General features: G+C 48.2%; 1 protein-coding gene and 2 long non-coding RNA genes across 4 annotated transcripts in view; all 3 read left to right on the forward strand.

Moving 5' to 3' along the window:
* Nucleotides 1-17,909, forward strand: part of LOC139802023 (uncharacterized) — a 316,071-nt gene that overhangs the window by 174,318 nt on the left and 123,844 nt on the right. The window lies entirely within an intron of this gene.
* On the forward strand, nt 10,092-12,194 carry CEBPA (CCAAT enhancer binding protein alpha). The gene has a single exon (XM_071756743.1). It carries the CDS (start codon nt 10,333-10,335, stop codon nt 11,308-11,310), a length of 978 nt encoding a protein of 325 aa, XP_071612844.1. The 5' UTR covers nt 10,092-10,332; the 3' UTR covers nt 11,311-12,194.
* LOC139802018 (uncharacterized) overlaps nt 13,826-17,909 on the forward strand; it is a 43,528-nt gene continuing 39,444 nt past the window's right edge. Inside the window, exon 1 of one of the 2 annotated variants that reach the window (XR_011728459.1) lies at nt 13,826-13,980. This is a non-coding gene — a long non-coding RNA (uncharacterized lncRNA). The remainder of the gene's footprint in view (nt 13,981-17,909) is intronic. The other variant, XR_011728458.1, reaches the window with a different exon arrangement.

Below are 17,909 nucleotides of genomic sequence, written 5' to 3' on the forward strand. Positions count from 1 at the left end.
CTCAGTCTGTTCTGTAGAAATATCAGAATCTGGAATTTGAAGCTTTTTTTGTAGGTATATGAGTTCAAAAATACCAAACATCTCACTGAACAATACCTGGTCTGGAAGGAGTTTTTAGGTGTGTCACATTAGTAAAAAGTATTGAGATTCCTGGAAGAGCATCTAGCAAAAAGGATTTTCTTGTTCCTGTGCAGTTTTTTCCAGAATTGTAGTTTTTATCAACCTGTGTTTGTGTTTGAGCACTCTCTGCCTTTGGGCTGATGTTTAGTGATCCAGTTAAAATTTGTATAGCTGTTGCTGTGAATTTCACTGGTGCTTGGCTTGAATTCTACCTGAACTTCTTCAGTAATTGTACTGAACAAAGAAAACTGCAAGTCTTCTGGTAGCTACATAATGTGACAGGGATTTGTAGACTGTCACTGATCAATATTGCTGCCACATGTGTAAAATGTTAGGTAAGATGAGGCTGCATAGCTACAGATAAGTAAAAACAAAGTAGATAAATGGACTAGGAGAAAACTATCTATCGTATGTGTATATGTGCACATATAAAACCTGGTTCAAAAGAGACTTGTTAGAGCTGAACAAGTCTGAGCGAGAATTAATGGCCCACACCTGGGAATAAGAGGTGAATTCTCAAGTATCCAGGTTTAGTAACTGCCACACCTGTCCTATATTCCCAAAAGCATAAATGAGGTCTGCAAGGATTTAGATAGCTTAGCTTCTGAATGCATGGTGCTATGGCTCTTTTCCAAGGTATCATCAGTCACTGCATGAAAATCCCCACCCATAATTACTAGGGCATTATTTGTCACAGAGTATACTCTAGTGAAGAACTTTACCTTATTCAGATGGTATCAAGAAGAGTAAATATTTTTAAGGATAAATTTTATGGATTTTATTCAGACTGAAAAATTATTATTCAGAACAGAAGCCTAAAATAAATACCCTTCCAGAAAAGCAATGAAATTGAAGAGGCATAGCTCTGTTTCTTCTTCAGTCTTGTGGTTTTGGGAGATTGAGGACACAAACTTATTTCTTATCAATGGCTTAATTATTCCCTGCAACCTATCTGACCTCTGAAGTACCATGAAAAGCTCAATGAACAGCCACTTGAAAAGAGAAACTGGGAGTTTCTCACCTGGCAGGGAATAGTCCATCTGATTGTTTACTCTGCCTCACATCATAGACATGAATAGAAAGTGAGTGATTTATGCCTGGATGATACAAAATATGTGGGAGGACAGTTTGAGAAAGCGTACTGGCAGCTGCAGCATGTCTGTCATTGGCCTCCTTGCTACTGACATCTAGGAGGATTTTGTACTAGATAATTAGTGACAGTGATACTTTCATCAGGCAAATAGATTCTGTCTTTTGTGCCCAACAGAAAGGCAGAGAAACACTTATCTGAACAGTGTCATCCTCCCTCCAGAAAGCTTGTTCTCTGCATTTGGTGTGTGAAATGTTTTTTCTGCCTCCTGAAATGGAAGCAAATTCTAAAGAAACAGTGGGGCACAGCTCTCTGCACTTTGGCTCTACAAACCATCTGATGTAGTACAGACTCCCAGCAGAACAAAGCAATTACACTTGCAGGCACATGACTGTCTCTGTTATAGTGAATTTACCAAACACAATCTAATGTTAGGTTTCTATTGCTAATAAACACTATGGCCAAATGTGTAAGAAAAAGCCACTTTGGTAGCATGACCCAGGGACAACAATGTCACTGGAGAAGAGCTCATCTGATTTTCTCTCCTCTCAGCAGTAACTAGATCAGATTTCTCTCTGACAAGAGAAGTTATACGCTCTCTTCATTGTTAGCATGTTCTTTGAGGTTGTATTTCTACAACTCACTGGCTTTAGAAACGAACTCAGCAAATCTGTACAGAGGGAACTCTCCTTGTTCTGAGTTGTTTAGCCATTGTGTGGGGTTTTCCTGCATCAGGCATGACTTAATTGGTCAGAAGTTCTTACACAATTAGGACGCCAACTGAGATTATCAGGAATTTTGCCCAAGGAAATAATTCAGGATCAGCGATGTTACAACAAAGCCGATGCCGGTGATTTAGAGGGGAACTGCCTGTGAAAATATGGAACAAAAAAGAGTGGCATGAAAAGGCGAGGTTGATGGGAACACAGAACACTTCAAAACAGTGAACCTGCTCTTGTATACTTCCAGTGGTTCATGTGCACAGGCAATCTGTATCATGCCAGCAGCCACTTGACAGACTGAGACTCTGCTGAAGCGTGGTGGTTTCCCTGAGGACTGTTTTCTCGGCATACCCAGTATGTGCTGAGCATACACATTCCAAAGAGGACTTTCCCAAGGTGTACACAGTCAGAGAGAACTTCAAAGCGCACAATGAGTGTGGTAAACGTCACAATCGTTTGTCCAGGTTTTGGAGGCCTTCCTCCAGGGGCATTGCTTTGAAGTCACCCACAGTCCTGGTGAAAATGTGGTTTGGCAGTTGGAGAAAAGAACTTGGCTTACCAGGAAATGGAATTATTTGAGGTATGTTGTCTATGTGTACCTTCACCTCCTTTTCTCTTTTTCCTCTTGTGTGAAGTCCTTTGACATTTAGGGACTCAGCAGGTGCAACAAAACCAGGTGTAGAACATGTGCTGGTCTTAACAAAATGAAGCCAGGATGAGTGCACACAGGTGTGTGTGTGTGTGTTCTCCTAACTGGAATATGTACATAGGCAACCACTCCCAGAGAATTCCAGCAATGAAAGACTACTTTACTACTAACAGGCTAACATGGGATGTTGTCCTTTGCTGGTGCCATAAATAACTGGAAAACCTTGGGCACAAATGCCAGTACAGAAAGTTTATAACAAAAATATTTCACTTGTATGAACACTGTCTTAGTGAAGTGACATTTATTCAATACTAATATAAGGCATGAGCAGAGAACACTGCACCATATTCTTAAGTTAAATGTAATTAATCCATAAGCCCTGCACTTAGTTATATAAATACTTCCATCTACAAAGCCTTTCCAGAAGGCTCCAGAACATTCAGCCTCTTTTTTAATGCATAGTACTGACCCACCATCATGTGCTGAGTTACATTTTCTGTCCTTCTGTTTTGGCAGCTGAGTGTCAGATTGCAGACAACCAGCGTGGCTTTATGCTCACCATGCTGTTTTAAAATCATCGTCTTCCTTTTCAAATGCATTTTAGTAAAAATCCAGTACTGTAACACCTAACACTAAAACAGGTTGCTGAATTCTTTTTAGAGCTGTGCAACTCATTGAATTAAAAATCTGGGATTTTTCCTGCTTTTGAAGAACATAGGAATTATTTTTTCTAAAATGACATTTTACTTTGCTGTGCTAAATTTCACTTTATTGTGTTTGTATCATGTTGAGGTTTGTGTAAGGAATGTAGGATTTATGCTCATATTAATATATTACATGCAATTTGCATAAAATTAGCATATAGCTTAATTGTTGAGGCCTGAAAGAATTATTCACTGTGAATAGTTTAGACTCCAAAAATTTATTCCCATTTCCTATCTTTAATTATATCAGCAGAAAGGAAAAAAAAACCAGAAGTTTTTGCAGTATGGGAACCCAATTAATAGCTGGTTCATTTTTTACAAAGAAAAAGAAGTAGTTTGCAAGAACTTTTTATTTGGAGTTAGAAGCCTCTCAGCCCTGGGCTGTTGCTGGATGATTAGCTTTGATTATACATAGCTCCACTGTTAATTACATGGCCATCTAACTCACGTGACATTATTGCTATCTCCTAGCTGAAGGCCTGTTCCTCTTCAGTATTGCTTTATGAGGATTTAGAAACCAAACATCCTGCAAGCTGGCCTAGCATTGTCACTGGCTTTTTACTTTCTGTATTATTATTGCAAACAGAATGTCATTTTTAAGCTTCCATAAAGTGAATGAAAAAGATGATGTCACCAAGTGACTCTAAGAACTTTGCAGAGCTTCCTTGTGACTCCCTTCCCGCTCACTGCCTGTGACATTTTTCATTTAGTAGGCCAACTCCTGCCTGGATTACTCATGCCAGTAATCCCTGGGCTGGCAGTGTGATAATTAGAGAAAGCTGAGTTTAGCTCAACAGGGAGCTCAGATTTTCAGAGTCAAGATGGCATCTGCACTGAGCGGTAAAAGTGCTTCCTCTGAGTATGGAGTCAGTACTTCTAAAACTTGGCATTTAAAAATATGAGTCAAGTGTGGCCCCAAACCTTCCTGCCACCAAAGTCAAACACATGCTGACATTATAAAAGAAGGGATTGCACCACAGGTGTATTATCTTCATATTTCCAGGTCTTAGTCTTTAATTTCATAGATACTTTGAGCATTGAATTTGCAGGCTGGCCTCAAAAACTCTGAGCTACAGGGTAGTGAGGCTGTCCCATTGTCTGGGCTGTGAACCACACAATAGCTTCAATCTAAGCTAAGTGGAAAAAGCCCAGCAGATCCTTGAGTTCTCTGAGAGGCCTCGTGCAGTTCTGTCCTATTGAGGCCTGCCATGGATTCATTCATCAATGTGTTTGTCTGTGGAACAACAGCATGAGGCTTTCATATCCATATTATACTAAAGGATGTAGCTTTTTACCACATTTTAACTCTTCGGTTAATTTTGATCCTTGTAAAAAATCTGCCCTAAAGGCGAGTAAAGTTAAATTAGAGAGGATGAAAACATAAAATCAGTCCGTGTCAGGGACTAAATTGTGTGTCAGGATGTTTCACATACTAAAATACATTATGAATATATGGCATAGCTCTATTTTTATAACCCAGTCTTCCTCTTCCTTTCTAGTCCCATCATTCTGACTTTTCATAACTTGGTCTTCTGACTGTAAAGTCTTTGTGTGACAAAGGGTCTTTCTCTATGCTTCTGCAGAGTGCCTAACATATTCTGGTATTTCCATAATTTAAATCTTTTTATCTTATTTTTGCGGTGCTTCCAGAATAATGTTCATGGTGCAAACAAGAACGACTTAGAAAGAGTGATGTTAACTTTTTCATTTAAAAAAATCAAAAATCGCAAGGAAGTGTATGAAAAATGAAGTGTTTACTTTGTAGGGAAGCAATAGTCAAACTTTTGCATGCTCATTGGTTGCAGTAGTAGGTCTGGACATAGGAGAGATTAAATACTCTACTTTGCTACTTATTTCTTGTGTGGTCTTGTCAAGTCATTCCATCTGCTCTAGCTGTGAAATAGAGAGTAACAACAGTGCTCCACCTCCCAGGGAGATTGCAAGCATGAATGAATTAAAGATCATGAGCTACTAATGATGAGAGAAACCACTGAAGTTTGTAAGGTAGACAGAAGATTGGAAAGTAAATTCAGATATGAAAGAAGGGAGGTTATTGTTTATCCTAAGGTAAAAGTATAAAGAGGGAATGGATGTCTTGTGGATAGGCCAAATATTGAACAAAGGGATAATTGATGTATACTGACAGGAGAACTGTAAACATGATTTAGGGAAGTCTTCAAGCAAAGGTGATGGCCTAATACTGCAGATAAAAACAGTTTGGTGAGAGATGAAGAGCAATACTATCAGATTTTTTTTTTTTTTTTTTTTTTTTTTTTTTTTGTGGTATTTCAGCTGTATTTTCTTTAGAACAGAATGTAATCCTGTATCTGACAAGCATTGAGAATATTCTGGGCACCATGAATACATTCTTAACTATAAAATAAGAACTATACATGTAACGGCTCATTAATGATGCAAAAATTGTGAACAGATAAACCACTTACAGCTTCCCAGGGTGATTGTACATGGTTATGGGTGACAAGTTTGGAACAGATTGAGTTTGAGCACCATTTGAGTGGATGTGAGCAGTAATCAGACAAATGAAGTAAAAAGATGCTCCCAGTCAGCTGCCTCGGTACTTTCAAAGGACCGGAAGCAACTCTTGGAAGAGGAGGCAGAAGTCAGCAGAGCACAAGGACAGAAAGGATTGAGGGCATGGTCTTAGAGACCCTAAAGACAAGTGGAATGATACAGAAAGGGAAAGGGAAGATAGAAAAGAGTCGGTTCACCTTTGAATTGTAAACAGTGTTTCTCCAAAGGAGAAAAGCTGTAATGATAATTATATCATATTTCATTGGACCAAACTGCACATCAAAAATGGTAATCAGTCACCAGGTGCCTTGCCCAGCTGAAGGGAAAGTCTTGGTTGACTTGTCATACCATGCTGCATACTGATCTACTGGCCTCTGAGGCTTTGGTACTTTTCCTTTAAAAGTTGTCATGTGTGGTAGCTTTCATGTGCAGTATCATGTTTCCCCTCCCTGGGGCAGAAAACACAGGAGAGGGGAGAAGTTTGTTTTTCATTACACCACAAGAAGATGTTGGCTTGCCAGCTCTTTATCCACACAGGAAAATGGTGCCTGCCTCCTCCCATGGTGCACGTGGGGCATAGCACTGTGCCCAGCTGAGGATAATGTCCCCTTGTTACACCCAGGACAGCCTTACTGCCCTTTCTGCTCCACAGTGCCCACCTCTGCCCTAGCCAAATCCTTCTCCTTTCTGTTTCCTCCACTCTTCATGCAGGTGGGAGAAAAAAGTTGGCTCACGCTGGCATTCACCCCAAGAAGTTTTGCGTGCAGACAGGACATTCTGGAACATTGTCAGTAGCAATAAAATATTCTAGTTTAACAAGGTAGTAAAATAAATGTGTACTAGCACCTGATTCTTAACAGGGCTGCTGCGTGCCATGTTCTGTAGATACTTCTGAGCTGCCGGATCAGAAAGCAGAGGGCTGTACTCCTCACACAGCCTTTAAAGCCAGCCTGGATCCTGTAGCCAAGTGACACATTTTGCAGCCCATGGGAGTCCTGAGAACAGCACAGGAGCTGCGTTCAGGTGAAATGAAGAGACTTCACTGTTCCAGTGCAATTAAAAACTCTTACTGGTCACAATATTAATTTATATAAAGCAGATATGTACAATCCTCCAGGACTGTGTTTCCTATTCAGTTTTTCCTTCTCTACACAGCTGACTTTGCATAAATTGCTTTTGGTGCTGTTTTCAATTGTGGAGCAGTGCTCGTGTCCTCCCCTAGCTTCTAAACAGAGATCTGCTTTGAGATGGAAGCATAGCACCCTCAAGAGTTGACAGCCATGCTGCTTCAGGGTTCCTCAGTATGCCACACATATCCTTCCTCTTTTAGTTAAATTAACTCCCTGACACATGTAACTGAAGCAAAAAAACCCAAAAGCTTTCTCCTCACACTGGATTTGAAATATTTAGTATTAGTCATTGTTGATATGAATGTGAAAATATGTGGAAATATTTGTTCTTGTCTGAGGGATGGTCAGCTTCTAAAAATTTTGGTTGCCTTCAAAGAAAGAGGCACAATAGAAAGCCAAAGAATTGTCTTCTTGTCTAAGTCTGGGAAAGTCATTTTATACCATATTAAAACAATTTGAAGAGGAGTTTATATTTTTGTGTAAAAACAGATTATTTAAAAGTTCATAACTTAGATAAAAGGGGTCTATGTAAAAAAAAAAAAAAATAAAATACTGAGCAAACCAGTCCTTAAATTGTGGGGACTTGTTCATTAATTACAGTAATTAGGAATGGAATCTGATCCTAAACTTTCTGATTTACTTTGAATTTTTTTTAATATGTGGTTAGGCCTTCATTTCAGAATGGTTATAAAATGTGAGAGCATTTTAAGACTACAGAGGCGTAGGTATTGTTATTAAATGACAAAGTTATATGCTTCTGCTGTTTCATGCAGCTCTGACCTTTCATTTTAAATGTCCATGGCATATTCCTGTTTCTGCCAACTTCAATAGGATAAGGCCTTTCAAAAGTGCTGCCTATGAACTGCTTACCAGCTACTACTCCAGATAATATTTTTCCCAGCAGGCAAAAAGTCCAGCTCTAGGTTTGTCCCTTTTCTGGGAATGTGTTCACTTGAATAGAACAAGCAGAATTTGGACAGTCATATGCACTCAGGGCCATTTTACTCACCACTCTGAAGCATCCAAAGCTTGCTTCTGTCATAGACTTGAGGCTTTTTCTCTCTATTATGAGAGACTCTGTTTAGAGTTCTTCTTTCTGGTGTTTTGGTTGTTTGGACAGTGCTACAGCTCCCCATGGACCACTGAAACCCCCCCTGCAAGGCATTGCTATTGCACTGAGCCAACACGTATCATTTTAGAGAACACTGTATATAACAAGAATTTAGGATTTTTTTTTCCTCCTGTTGATAGTGAAAGGTGAAAAGTATATGTAGTTTGTAAATTAATACATTTTCCTGCTGTAATTACAGAATCAATTCTCCCAAGAGGATACTAGAGTGAAAAAGCCAACTGACTCTGACGTTGCTTTTGCCCATGAAAGAGGTTCACATGTGGGTTGTTTGATACAAAACCCTGGGTTCCTGGTACGTTGTAATTTTGTTTCCTGTTTGAGACTTTATAAACAATTAGTAATAGCAAGGATTCTGCTGAACCCCTACTGAGCAAGGAATTTACTGTCACAAGTTTTTGATTTACTAGAACATCCAGGACTAAAAATCAGTGATTTTTTTTTTTTTTCTCGTTATTTCTGCAAACCTTCCTGTAGTGATTTTAGGCCTGCACCTGCTCCAACAGCCTTGACATCTCCTTTCTCTATGCCAGTTTCAAAGGGACCTTCTGGACCAGCAGAGATAAATGCCCATGGGACTTCCTAAGGGACACCTGGGAGATACGCAAGGGAGAACAGATGTATCTATTCTGCAGACCGCAAGAGACCACAGGAGGAGAAAACGGTGTGTATCATCACCCCTCTGGATCTGCAGCTCGAAACGGGGGACTCTTAGAAAGACTGCAGCTCTCCACGGGATCTGCTGTAGGGAACAAACCCCGCTGCAAGGGAGAGAGGAGTCGCGATGGGTGAGACATGCAGCTCCTCACTCCAGTCCCGTGGAGTCTCCCCTTCTCCCAAGCCTGCAGGAAACACAGACGGGGAAGGCAGACAGAGTCTCCCCGGAGGCTGCTGCCGCGGAGCTGGGCACACGCTCGGGTTACCTGGCTACTGCCGCGCCGGGGGGAGCGGGGCCCGGGATCCGTCTGCGCCCGGGTTTATCTCGGGTAAACGCCGGAAGCCGGTCCGCTCCCGACACTGCTCGAGGTTGCAGTGTGTGCACTTTGGGAAATCTGTAATTAAATTTACCTGCTTGATTCGTGCAGGAGGTGAGGGGGAGACCCGTGCATTATCACTTCCTGCGTGCGGCGAAAGCCGCGGGGCTGCCGGCACCGGGACCGCACCGCACCGCACCGGGCTGCCGCTGCGGGCGCACCGGGGCCGCTGGCCAGCAAGTAGCCGGGCTGGGGCGGTCTCTTCCCAGAAGACCGACCGACAGCAAGGGCAGCAGAGGGCGGACGGGTCCCCGGCGATCACCACCGAGCAGAGGGGAGCCAGGGAGTCCCGATGACCCCGAGATCTCCTCCCCTGCCCGACGGGTCCTAGCGCTGCTCGGGGCCGGGCTCCGCCGGTTCCTCTGTGGCCGGTCTAGCCCCGCGAGTCTCGGCAGTAAAGCGGGACTGCAGCGGGATGCGGCGCAGCGCGCCCCGCTCAGCTGCTGAGAGTCCTCCTGGCAACCGGGCGCTGCCGGCAGGTAGCCACGGCCGGTGAAGCCGCTCCTGGGATCCCGCAGCCAACAAACCCGGCGGGGCGAATATTCCCGACTGGCTAAATATTTGCAAGTACGCGAGGACAATGGTGAACTTTGAGCCTTTCCCCGTAGCGGTGGGTGGGAGCGCTGGGCGCAAGGGTGGGACCAGCCGCCTTTGGCAGCTCTGCCCCGCCGAGCGGCCCCGGGAAAGAAGGGCACAAAGTCCCCGCGTCGCTTCCCCGGGCCTCTTATCAGCGCGGAGCCTCCTCGGCGGGCGTAGCCCAGCGTCCGCCGGGCTCGGGGCGGTGGCGGGGGCTGGGGGGTGCGGGCCGCTGGCCCCTCGGCGGCTCCCGGGGGCGGGCGGGCGGGCGGGCCGACGGGCGGTGCTGCCCTGCCGGGCGCTAAGACCCGGCTGCGCGGTGGTCAAAGGTTCGCAGCGGGAGGTTTGGACACTAGAGGGCGGGGGTGTATATATACGGCACGCAGGACCGCGGCAACCCACTAGCAACAGGGCAGGCAGGGAGCGAGTGGGGCTCGGGCGGGCAGGGGTGGGGGACGGGCTCTGGGAGCGCCGAGCCGAGCCGTGCCGTGCCGTGTAGCACCGTGCCGCAGTGTCGCGGTGCCGTTCGCCGCCGAGGACTGGGGTGCCGCAGGCTTGGTAGAACCGCCGCTGCTGCTGCCGCCGCCCCGTCCGAAACCTGGATTGCAGGAGCCCTTCACCATGCCCGGCAGACTGTAGGTGCTTCATGGAGCAAGCCAACTTCTACGAGGTCGATTCCCGGCCCCCGATGAGCAGCGGCCAGCACCACCAGCTCCAGACTCCCCTGCCCGGCAGCACCTACAGCTACAGAGAGGCTCCCTCGGCGGCGGCACCTGCTGCGGGCGGCGCGGAGCTCGGCGACATCTGCGAGAACGAGAACTCCATCGACATCAGCGCCTACATCGACCCCGCCGCCTTCAACGACGAGTTCCTGGCCGACCTCTTCCAGCACAGCAAGCAGCAGGAGAAAGCTAAGGCCATCCTGGCCGGGGATTTCGACTTTCACAGCATGCATGGGGCCGGCGCCGCCGCCTCGGCGCCGGGGCACCAGCAGCAGCACCACCAGCAGCCGCTCTTCGGCTGCGTGGCCGGCTACATGGACGGCAAGCTCGACCCCCTCTACGAGCGCATCGCTGCGCCCGGCTTGCGGCCGCTGGTGATCAAGCAGGAGCCCCGCGAGGAGGAGGAGGTCAAGTCGGCGGCCCTGTCGGCCCTCTACCCCCACCACGCTCCGCAGCAGCACCCGTCCCACCTGCAGTACCAGATCGCCCACTGCGCCCAGACCACCATGCACCTCCAGCCCGGGCACCCCACGCCGCCCCCCACGCCCGTGCCCAGCCCGCACCATCCCCACCACCCGCACCCCCCCGGCGGCCTGCCCGCCGCCAGCGCCCTCAAGATGATGCCCGCGGATCACCGGAGCAAATCGAAAAAGACAGTGGACAAGAACAGCAACGAGTACCGGGTGCGCCGGGAGCGCAACAACATCGCGGTGCGCAAGAGCCGGGACAAGGCCAAGCAGCGCAACGTGGAGACGCAGCAGAAGGTGCTGGAGCTCACCACCGACAACGAACGGCTGCGCAAGCGGGTGGAGCAGCTCACCCGGGAGCTGGAGACTCTGCGGGGCATCTTCAGGCAGCTGCCCGAGAGCTCGTTGGTGAAGGCCATGGGCAGCTGCGCCTAACCCCACGCCGCGCCGGGACTGGCAGGGCCGCCGCGCCCGCTGCCGGGCTGCCCCTGCTCACCTATAGATACTTACACGTACCTGAGCGCAGCGATCTCAGATTGTTTCGGGGGTGGGGGTGGGTGGGTTTGTTTTTGTTTTGTTTTGTTTTTAACAATTAACAACCAATACAAGAAGCCAGGCAGCTGTAGTATTATAAAAAGTTTGTGCCTTAGGGGTGACACATGAATAAGCTGAAAACATGTTGGGTTTTATAAGGAGAAGGGCAAGGGGAAGGAAGAGATTTAAAAGCCCACGTGTCTACACAGGGTAAATAATAACAATAACAATAATAATAATAATAAAGCACACATAGCAATCCAGATGTGCCTTAAAAGCTGGCTGCAGGAGCTCTGTGGCTTTCTGTTCCTCTCAGCTTGGCAAGGAGTGAGGAAAAAGGGTGAGGGGATGTGCAGGCTTGAAGGACAGGCGTCCGGGGGTGCTGGCCAGTCCCCCCTCCTCTCAGCTGGCCTGCGGTGCAGCAGGCAGGGGCAGCTGTGGGGAGGCAGGTGGAGAGAAGAGGGCTGAGGCTGACAGACCCACAGCGCTGGACGCCTGTTTGGAGCACTGAGGCACGGGGCAGCTGCCAGACTGCTGCCAGGACTGTCCCAGCCTGGCTGGGCTGCCTCTGCTGAGCCTTGTCCCCTGCCTTGGCTGGGAGTGGAGCAGTGGCTGTCGCCACTGTAGGACCAATGGACAGCTTGGGACTGACGGAGCAGCAGCTTGCAAGGGAGCATGGTGTGCTCCCCCATCAAAAGGAAGAGCAGCAGTGTCTTGTACTGTATGTCACAACTTGGCGAAGCACAAATGAATAAATACCTATTGATGCGGGTATTTACTATGAACTTTCAGTGTATTTTGCTTTATTCCAGGACATTTAGCTCCTCTCCGAGTCTCTGCCCAAGCTGTGCCTCATTTAATGTGAAAGCCTTTCTGTGTAATACTAGCTACACTTTATTTTTATTGCATTACTTAGATCTTTGCCATCACACGACTTTCTTATCGGGTGACAGAGACTATGCCCTTGTGCTGCAATGTTATTTTATTATTTGTATGGGTGGGTGAGTGTGAGTGCGTGTTGCCTTCTTCATGTTGTCCTGAGCTGGCCGCTGCCTCCTGACCCTAAGGCAGGGTGCCTGGGAGGGGGCACAAGGCCATAGGGCTCCTGGACACCTGCAGTGGGGTGAGGAGGCTCGTCCCAGGTGCTGCAGCACCTTTGGACTCTGGAACTTATCCCAGGGTGAGATAAAAACAAACAAACAAACAGGCCCACTTCCAGGGAGTCCTGGATGCAACACAGTGTTTCTTCCTTGTGTTGTAGCTGCACAAGAATTTGTCCAGTTGAAATTGTCATGAAGGGAGAGGACAAGCTGGAGATGTAAAGCTGTTTGAAAGTGTGACAGTGGAGTGCTGGGGGTGTGTGTTTGTGTGTGCCACGTGCGTATGCAGTGTGTGTGTATGGGTATGTATACATCTATGTATATGCACACACATTGGTGGGTTTTTTTGAATTTGGGGGGTGGGGAGGGGAGGGTGCAGGACTGCATATAAAGTTTGTTGAAAGTCCTGGTTATGTTCATAAATAAACAGCATATATTCTACCATAACCACCCGCCTCTCTGTGTTTCCAGTTCTATTCTGTAGATGGAGTGCAAAAACCCTCCTTATACTCCAGATCACGCATCCCGCTCTGCCCCAGCACCCGCTTTAGCTGCCAGGACTGGTGGCCGAAATACCTTCATGGAGCGTAACTCCCTCGCTTTTGCCCCAGAGAAATAAATACACGGTTTGCCTTTAAGAGCGTGGCAATTTCCTAAATACTTGTGGTATCAGATGTGTGCCTGTGAGTCACCCTGCGCTTCACCCTTCCACCCGCCCCGTGGCTGGGCCGGGGGCTCGTCCACCCTGAAACGGGCCCACTGCCTCTCCCCCTCGGGCTTTAGGACGCGTCGAAGGGCGGCCGGGAGGGACGAGGGAAGTGTCCGGGCGACGAGTACACGCAGCGCACCCACTGGAAGCTCGGGGCCTGTGGACCGGTCGTCCCCTGCGCCCCGGTGGACACCAACGGCGTCCCCAAGGCGGGGCGGCAACCGGTCACCCGGGGGCACGTCGAGGGCTTGCGAAAGGACGGCCGCGGGCAAGGCCGGGTCCCGCTCGTCCGTCAGCGCTGCCGCTGCCAGTCCCTTCCCGGCGAGACGCAGCCCGCGCCCCTCCCCTCCCCCGGGGAGTTTCGCCCCGGTCGGGCCGGGCCGGGCCCTGACGCCTCACTGGGGCTCTTCGGGTGCATGGCGTGGGCTTTGGGGGGCACCGTCGGCGACTCCGGCCGAGCCCCTCGGCGGGGAGATGGGCTGCGGAGGCTGTCCCGGCGGTGGGGGTTGTCCCGGGCTGTCCCCGCTGTCCCGGGCTGTCCCCGCCTGTCCCCGCGCTGCGCCGAACCAACTGCGGCGCGCGCGCACCCGCCCCGCCCTTCCCCACCCCCCGGGCCAGCGGCGCGCGGAGGGGAGGCGGCGCGAGGCCCGTTGGCGATAGGGCCGTGAGGCGGGAAGGGGCGTGAGGGGAGGCCCTGAGGGGAGGGAGGCGGCTCCGCTCGGACCGCCCCGGCGCTGCCCCGTGGAGGCACCGGGCCCTGAGGTGAGGTAAAGCCTGGCCGGTGGAGCGGCGCTCGGGGCGTCTTGCGACGGGGGGGGGAGTCAGCGGGGTCCCTCCGGCCACGGTGGTCCTTCCGCCGGGGCCTGGAGCCTCCGCAGTGCCTGCCCGGCGGCCCCGGGGCTGCGGCTCAGGTGTGTGAGGAAAAACCGCCCCAGCTCCTGTCCCTTTCGACAGCAGCTGTGTGAGCCGTGTCGTGGCGAGGGTGATGTCTCCGGCAGACCCGAGCTTCCCATCGTCCGTTGCCCCCACGGCGGCCATGTTGTGGCCATGTTGGGGCACTTTGCAAAAATCAAACACCCCCAGAGGCAGAGATTTGAAACAGGTGCGTGACCTGGTGCTGCCCAGGCAATGAGGCAGTACGTGTCCTCCTCACAGCTCCCAAAGCCCCTTGGCCTCTGCCAGTCCCACCGGGCCCCCTGTGCCATACGGTGGTTGGGGGCAGCTCTGAGCGGGCCGATGGGCTTCACCTTCTCCTGGGGCGGGGGTTCATGCCGGTCTGTTGAGGGGAGGGAAGGGAAGGCTGCTCCTCTAAAACCCACCATGATGGTTGGTCTGCAAGCTCTAGGATGTGTAGATGAGTTTGGAACAGGAATGAGGATTTTATTTCTCAGTGAGGTGTAAACTGGGGGCTTCAGGGCTTGTAGTTTTCCAAGGGAAGAGTTAAGTTCTAGTGGTACCAGGCAAAAATAATGACTTTTACTTGTGCTTCCTCCCTCCCCCAGCTCTGCAGAGCTGTACTTCTGTTGGGTATGATGTGCCTTACTGAGTAATGCTGTCCAACGTGTAAAGTGGGGAAATGCTGTTATCATTTGAGCAAAGATTATTGCAGGGTATATGTGGGAGGGACTGTAATCTAGTGGTTAGAGCATGGGAATATAGTCCTGGTCGTTTGAGTTATGTTCTGAACTGTGACTCACCGTGTCTGTGTGTGTGTGTGTGGTTTCAGCAAATCACTTATGGCCTCAGACAAAGCAGACTTTTCCATTAATTTAAATGAACTGTAGATTAAACAGGCCTTCAGTGGCAGAAGAATCAACCATTCCATCATTCAAAATTAAGATCACCTATCTGCTACATAGGTGTTTCAATAGTTATATAAACACAACATACCCTGGAATATTTCGAAGGGTAAATTATTGATAGCAGGAAAGTGTTTAGAGACACTTGCCTTAAACACAGTGCCAAAGTGAGCAGCATTCCCTAATCCTAACCCTAACTGTAGGCTGAAACTTCGACAAGGCTCCCAGCCATTCTTGCAGCACGGTGCTCTTAGCAGCCTCTTTGTGCTCTTTGGAGGCTGTGTTTTGCTTTGGCAGCCTCCTCCCAGCCCTTCCCAGATGCAGCTCTGCATTTTCTCTTCCTCTCAACATGAACCTTTACCAGGTCACACAGCTGAGCCTTTGACAAGTCCCCAGTCATAGCCCAGATGAAAAAGTTCTCAGAGCAGCGTGTTCATCGCTGTTTGCCTTAACAGTAGGGTCAAAGTGAGCAGTACTGTGACTCCAGTCTCACGTGCAACCCCATGCCTTGCCTATTTTAGTAGTGTTTCGGCATGCATTAACTCTGGATGATGGAGAGGATTTTTATGCATCATCCACTCTAAATGTCACAGGACAGTGTGGAACTGGAAGGGACTTCTCAGGTTCATGTAGTCCAGCATGCTCATATGAAAAGAGCTGCCAGTCCACACTGATGCAGAAGAGAATATCAGGTGGAGGTGTGCCATGGATGCAACAGATAAGTGGCAGGACTGTGGGCAGGGTCTGGCCTCACACGTGGCATTCCCACTCATAGCCCCACACCAAGACTGCTCTGGCTTGGGCAAGGGTTTGAGCAGCTCAAGCAGTGTGCTGTGGGTGTGTATATATTTTCTTCACAACTATGGGGTGACTTTTTGAAAGTTTGCCACTCAGCCTGTTCATTTTCCCAGCAAGCACTGCTGTGATGCTGCCAGCCTCTGCCTGTCCTTCCCCATAAGTGTGGCTGTGAAGTCCTTCTTTCTCCACCCTTCACCCTCATCAGTCCCAGATGTCAGGTTGGGGACACGATGGGGGTGAGATGTGGGGGTGGGCAGTGACTGAGAGGCTGAACGAGTAGTCACATGCTGGGGAGGAAGGGAGTAGCTGTCTGCTAGCACTGTGTACAGAGTTGAGAGATTGCTCACAACCATAGCAAAGTCCTGCAGCAGGTTGGGGGTGGTGGAGAAATGTCAAGATTTCTCAGTGATTTATTATTTTTCCATTGTGATGGGTGAGTTGCCCCTGAGGAGCTTTCTTCATCCACCTGCTTCAGGGGGTTGGAGTTTTTGGAGTTCCCACACCGAAGGGAAAGTGTGCAAGTTTTGCTGTTAGGAGCAAGCAGTTGCTTCTCAGTGCTTTGTTCTTACTGGTTTGAATTTACTGGTTGAATTGTGTTTGACCCAAATCAGTGGTGAAAAGAATGGCAAATGTCTATCTGCACAAAGGGCGAAGGAACAGACCCACTGCCCTCTCTTGGTATAAGAAAAAAAAAAAAGCTTTATACATTGACATTTCTGTATCTCTGGCATCTCTTTCTTCCCCATAATGAAATCTGGGTTTATACAAGTGAATTGAATACAAACATAACATCTTGCACAGAAATATCTGTGTTTCGGTGTGGTTTGCTGTGATTTGTGGCATTTTAAAGCTGCGACAGCATTTAATAATAATAAATGTAACACAAGAAACTTCAGAAGAATCAGAAAGTCTACTCAGACAATATCTTCCAGTCCATATTAGATAATTTTATTTTTTTAATGGTACCATTTAGTGTCTCAAACTTAAGCTATGGATGCAAAGAGAGAAAGTCAGCCCTTATCCCAAAGAGTTTACAACTTTGGTGAAAAATTATCTTGTGCTCATAGTTTATTGAGCACCTGTATACCCACAGTAACCCAGGTCTGTAGGTAGCCTAGAACAGAAATCAAGTATTTGGAGTACCAATTGTTTTATGGCATTTATAGCAATTTTCTTGTCAAGCCATCCTGGTGGGTTAAAGGCAGTGTGCTTACAATACCTTGCCTGCAGAGACTTCCTCAGACTCCTCTCTGCAGGAGCAACGGGCTGATGTATTAAGGCCTGTGTGGGTATGTCTCTCTAATTGGAAGGGAATCCTGACAAAAGGGAATCTGATGCATTTATTGTAAATATTTAAATGCAATTTTCTTAGTTTAACACCATCCTATTTTACTTTGGTGTGCATATTGCCTCTGAAATTAGTAGTTAACCACGGAGAAAGACAGGTCTGGCAGAATGGAAATCAGGTATTATATTATCCCATGAGTCACATACATGCAGAGAACCAAACAAGTGTCAGCCAATGGCTTTGAGCCCAAAATATGTCAACGAGGAGATGTGTATCTTCATTTATATTAAGTAGATAGAAAGCTTGTTGCTGTTTCCATTAAGCAGGTTGGAGTTCTGCCACTGACTTCAGTGGGAACAGGATTGGGCCCATGCGGTGGAAGCTGGTTCTGGTTACCTGCACAGAGTGTGTTTTCTGTGCATCAGGGCAACTTACATTTTAACAGCAGTTTCTACTCAACAGAGAGATTCAAGACCTCCACTAATTTTAGGCATTGCTCCTTCCTTTATTATTCTGATGACCTGACTTCTCCTTTGCAATGTGAAGATGCTCAGCAGTAGGCAGTGATGGATGCTTTTCTGAGCTCAGCTCTACCAAGAGTCAGCAGGAAGTAACTGTAGGGAGGGATTAGCAAAGCACCTTCTCTGAGTATGATTTTGTGCTTTCTGATTATTTATATTTACATTCAAAAGCCACACTACCCCCATTTTAGGCATTCAAACCTCTTTCTCTGGCGAAACCCCATTGCAGTAGGGGAAAGTCATGGCTGAATAAATGCCTCAGGATCTTTCAGAACTTTTTTGAAT

This window comes from Heliangelus exortis, chromosome 13 (genome assembly GCF_036169615.1).
Source record: "Heliangelus exortis chromosome 13, bHelExo1.hap1, whole genome shotgun sequence".
In the NCBI taxonomy this organism is placed as follows: Eukaryota; Metazoa; Chordata; class Aves; order Apodiformes; family Trochilidae; genus Heliangelus; species Heliangelus exortis.

Bases quoted from the DNA above. Each gene is read 5' to 3' on its own strand.
- CEBPA (XM_071756743.1), top strand. From the start codon at position 10,333: ATGGAGCAAGCCAACTTCTACGAGGTCGATTCCCGGCCCCCGATGAGC.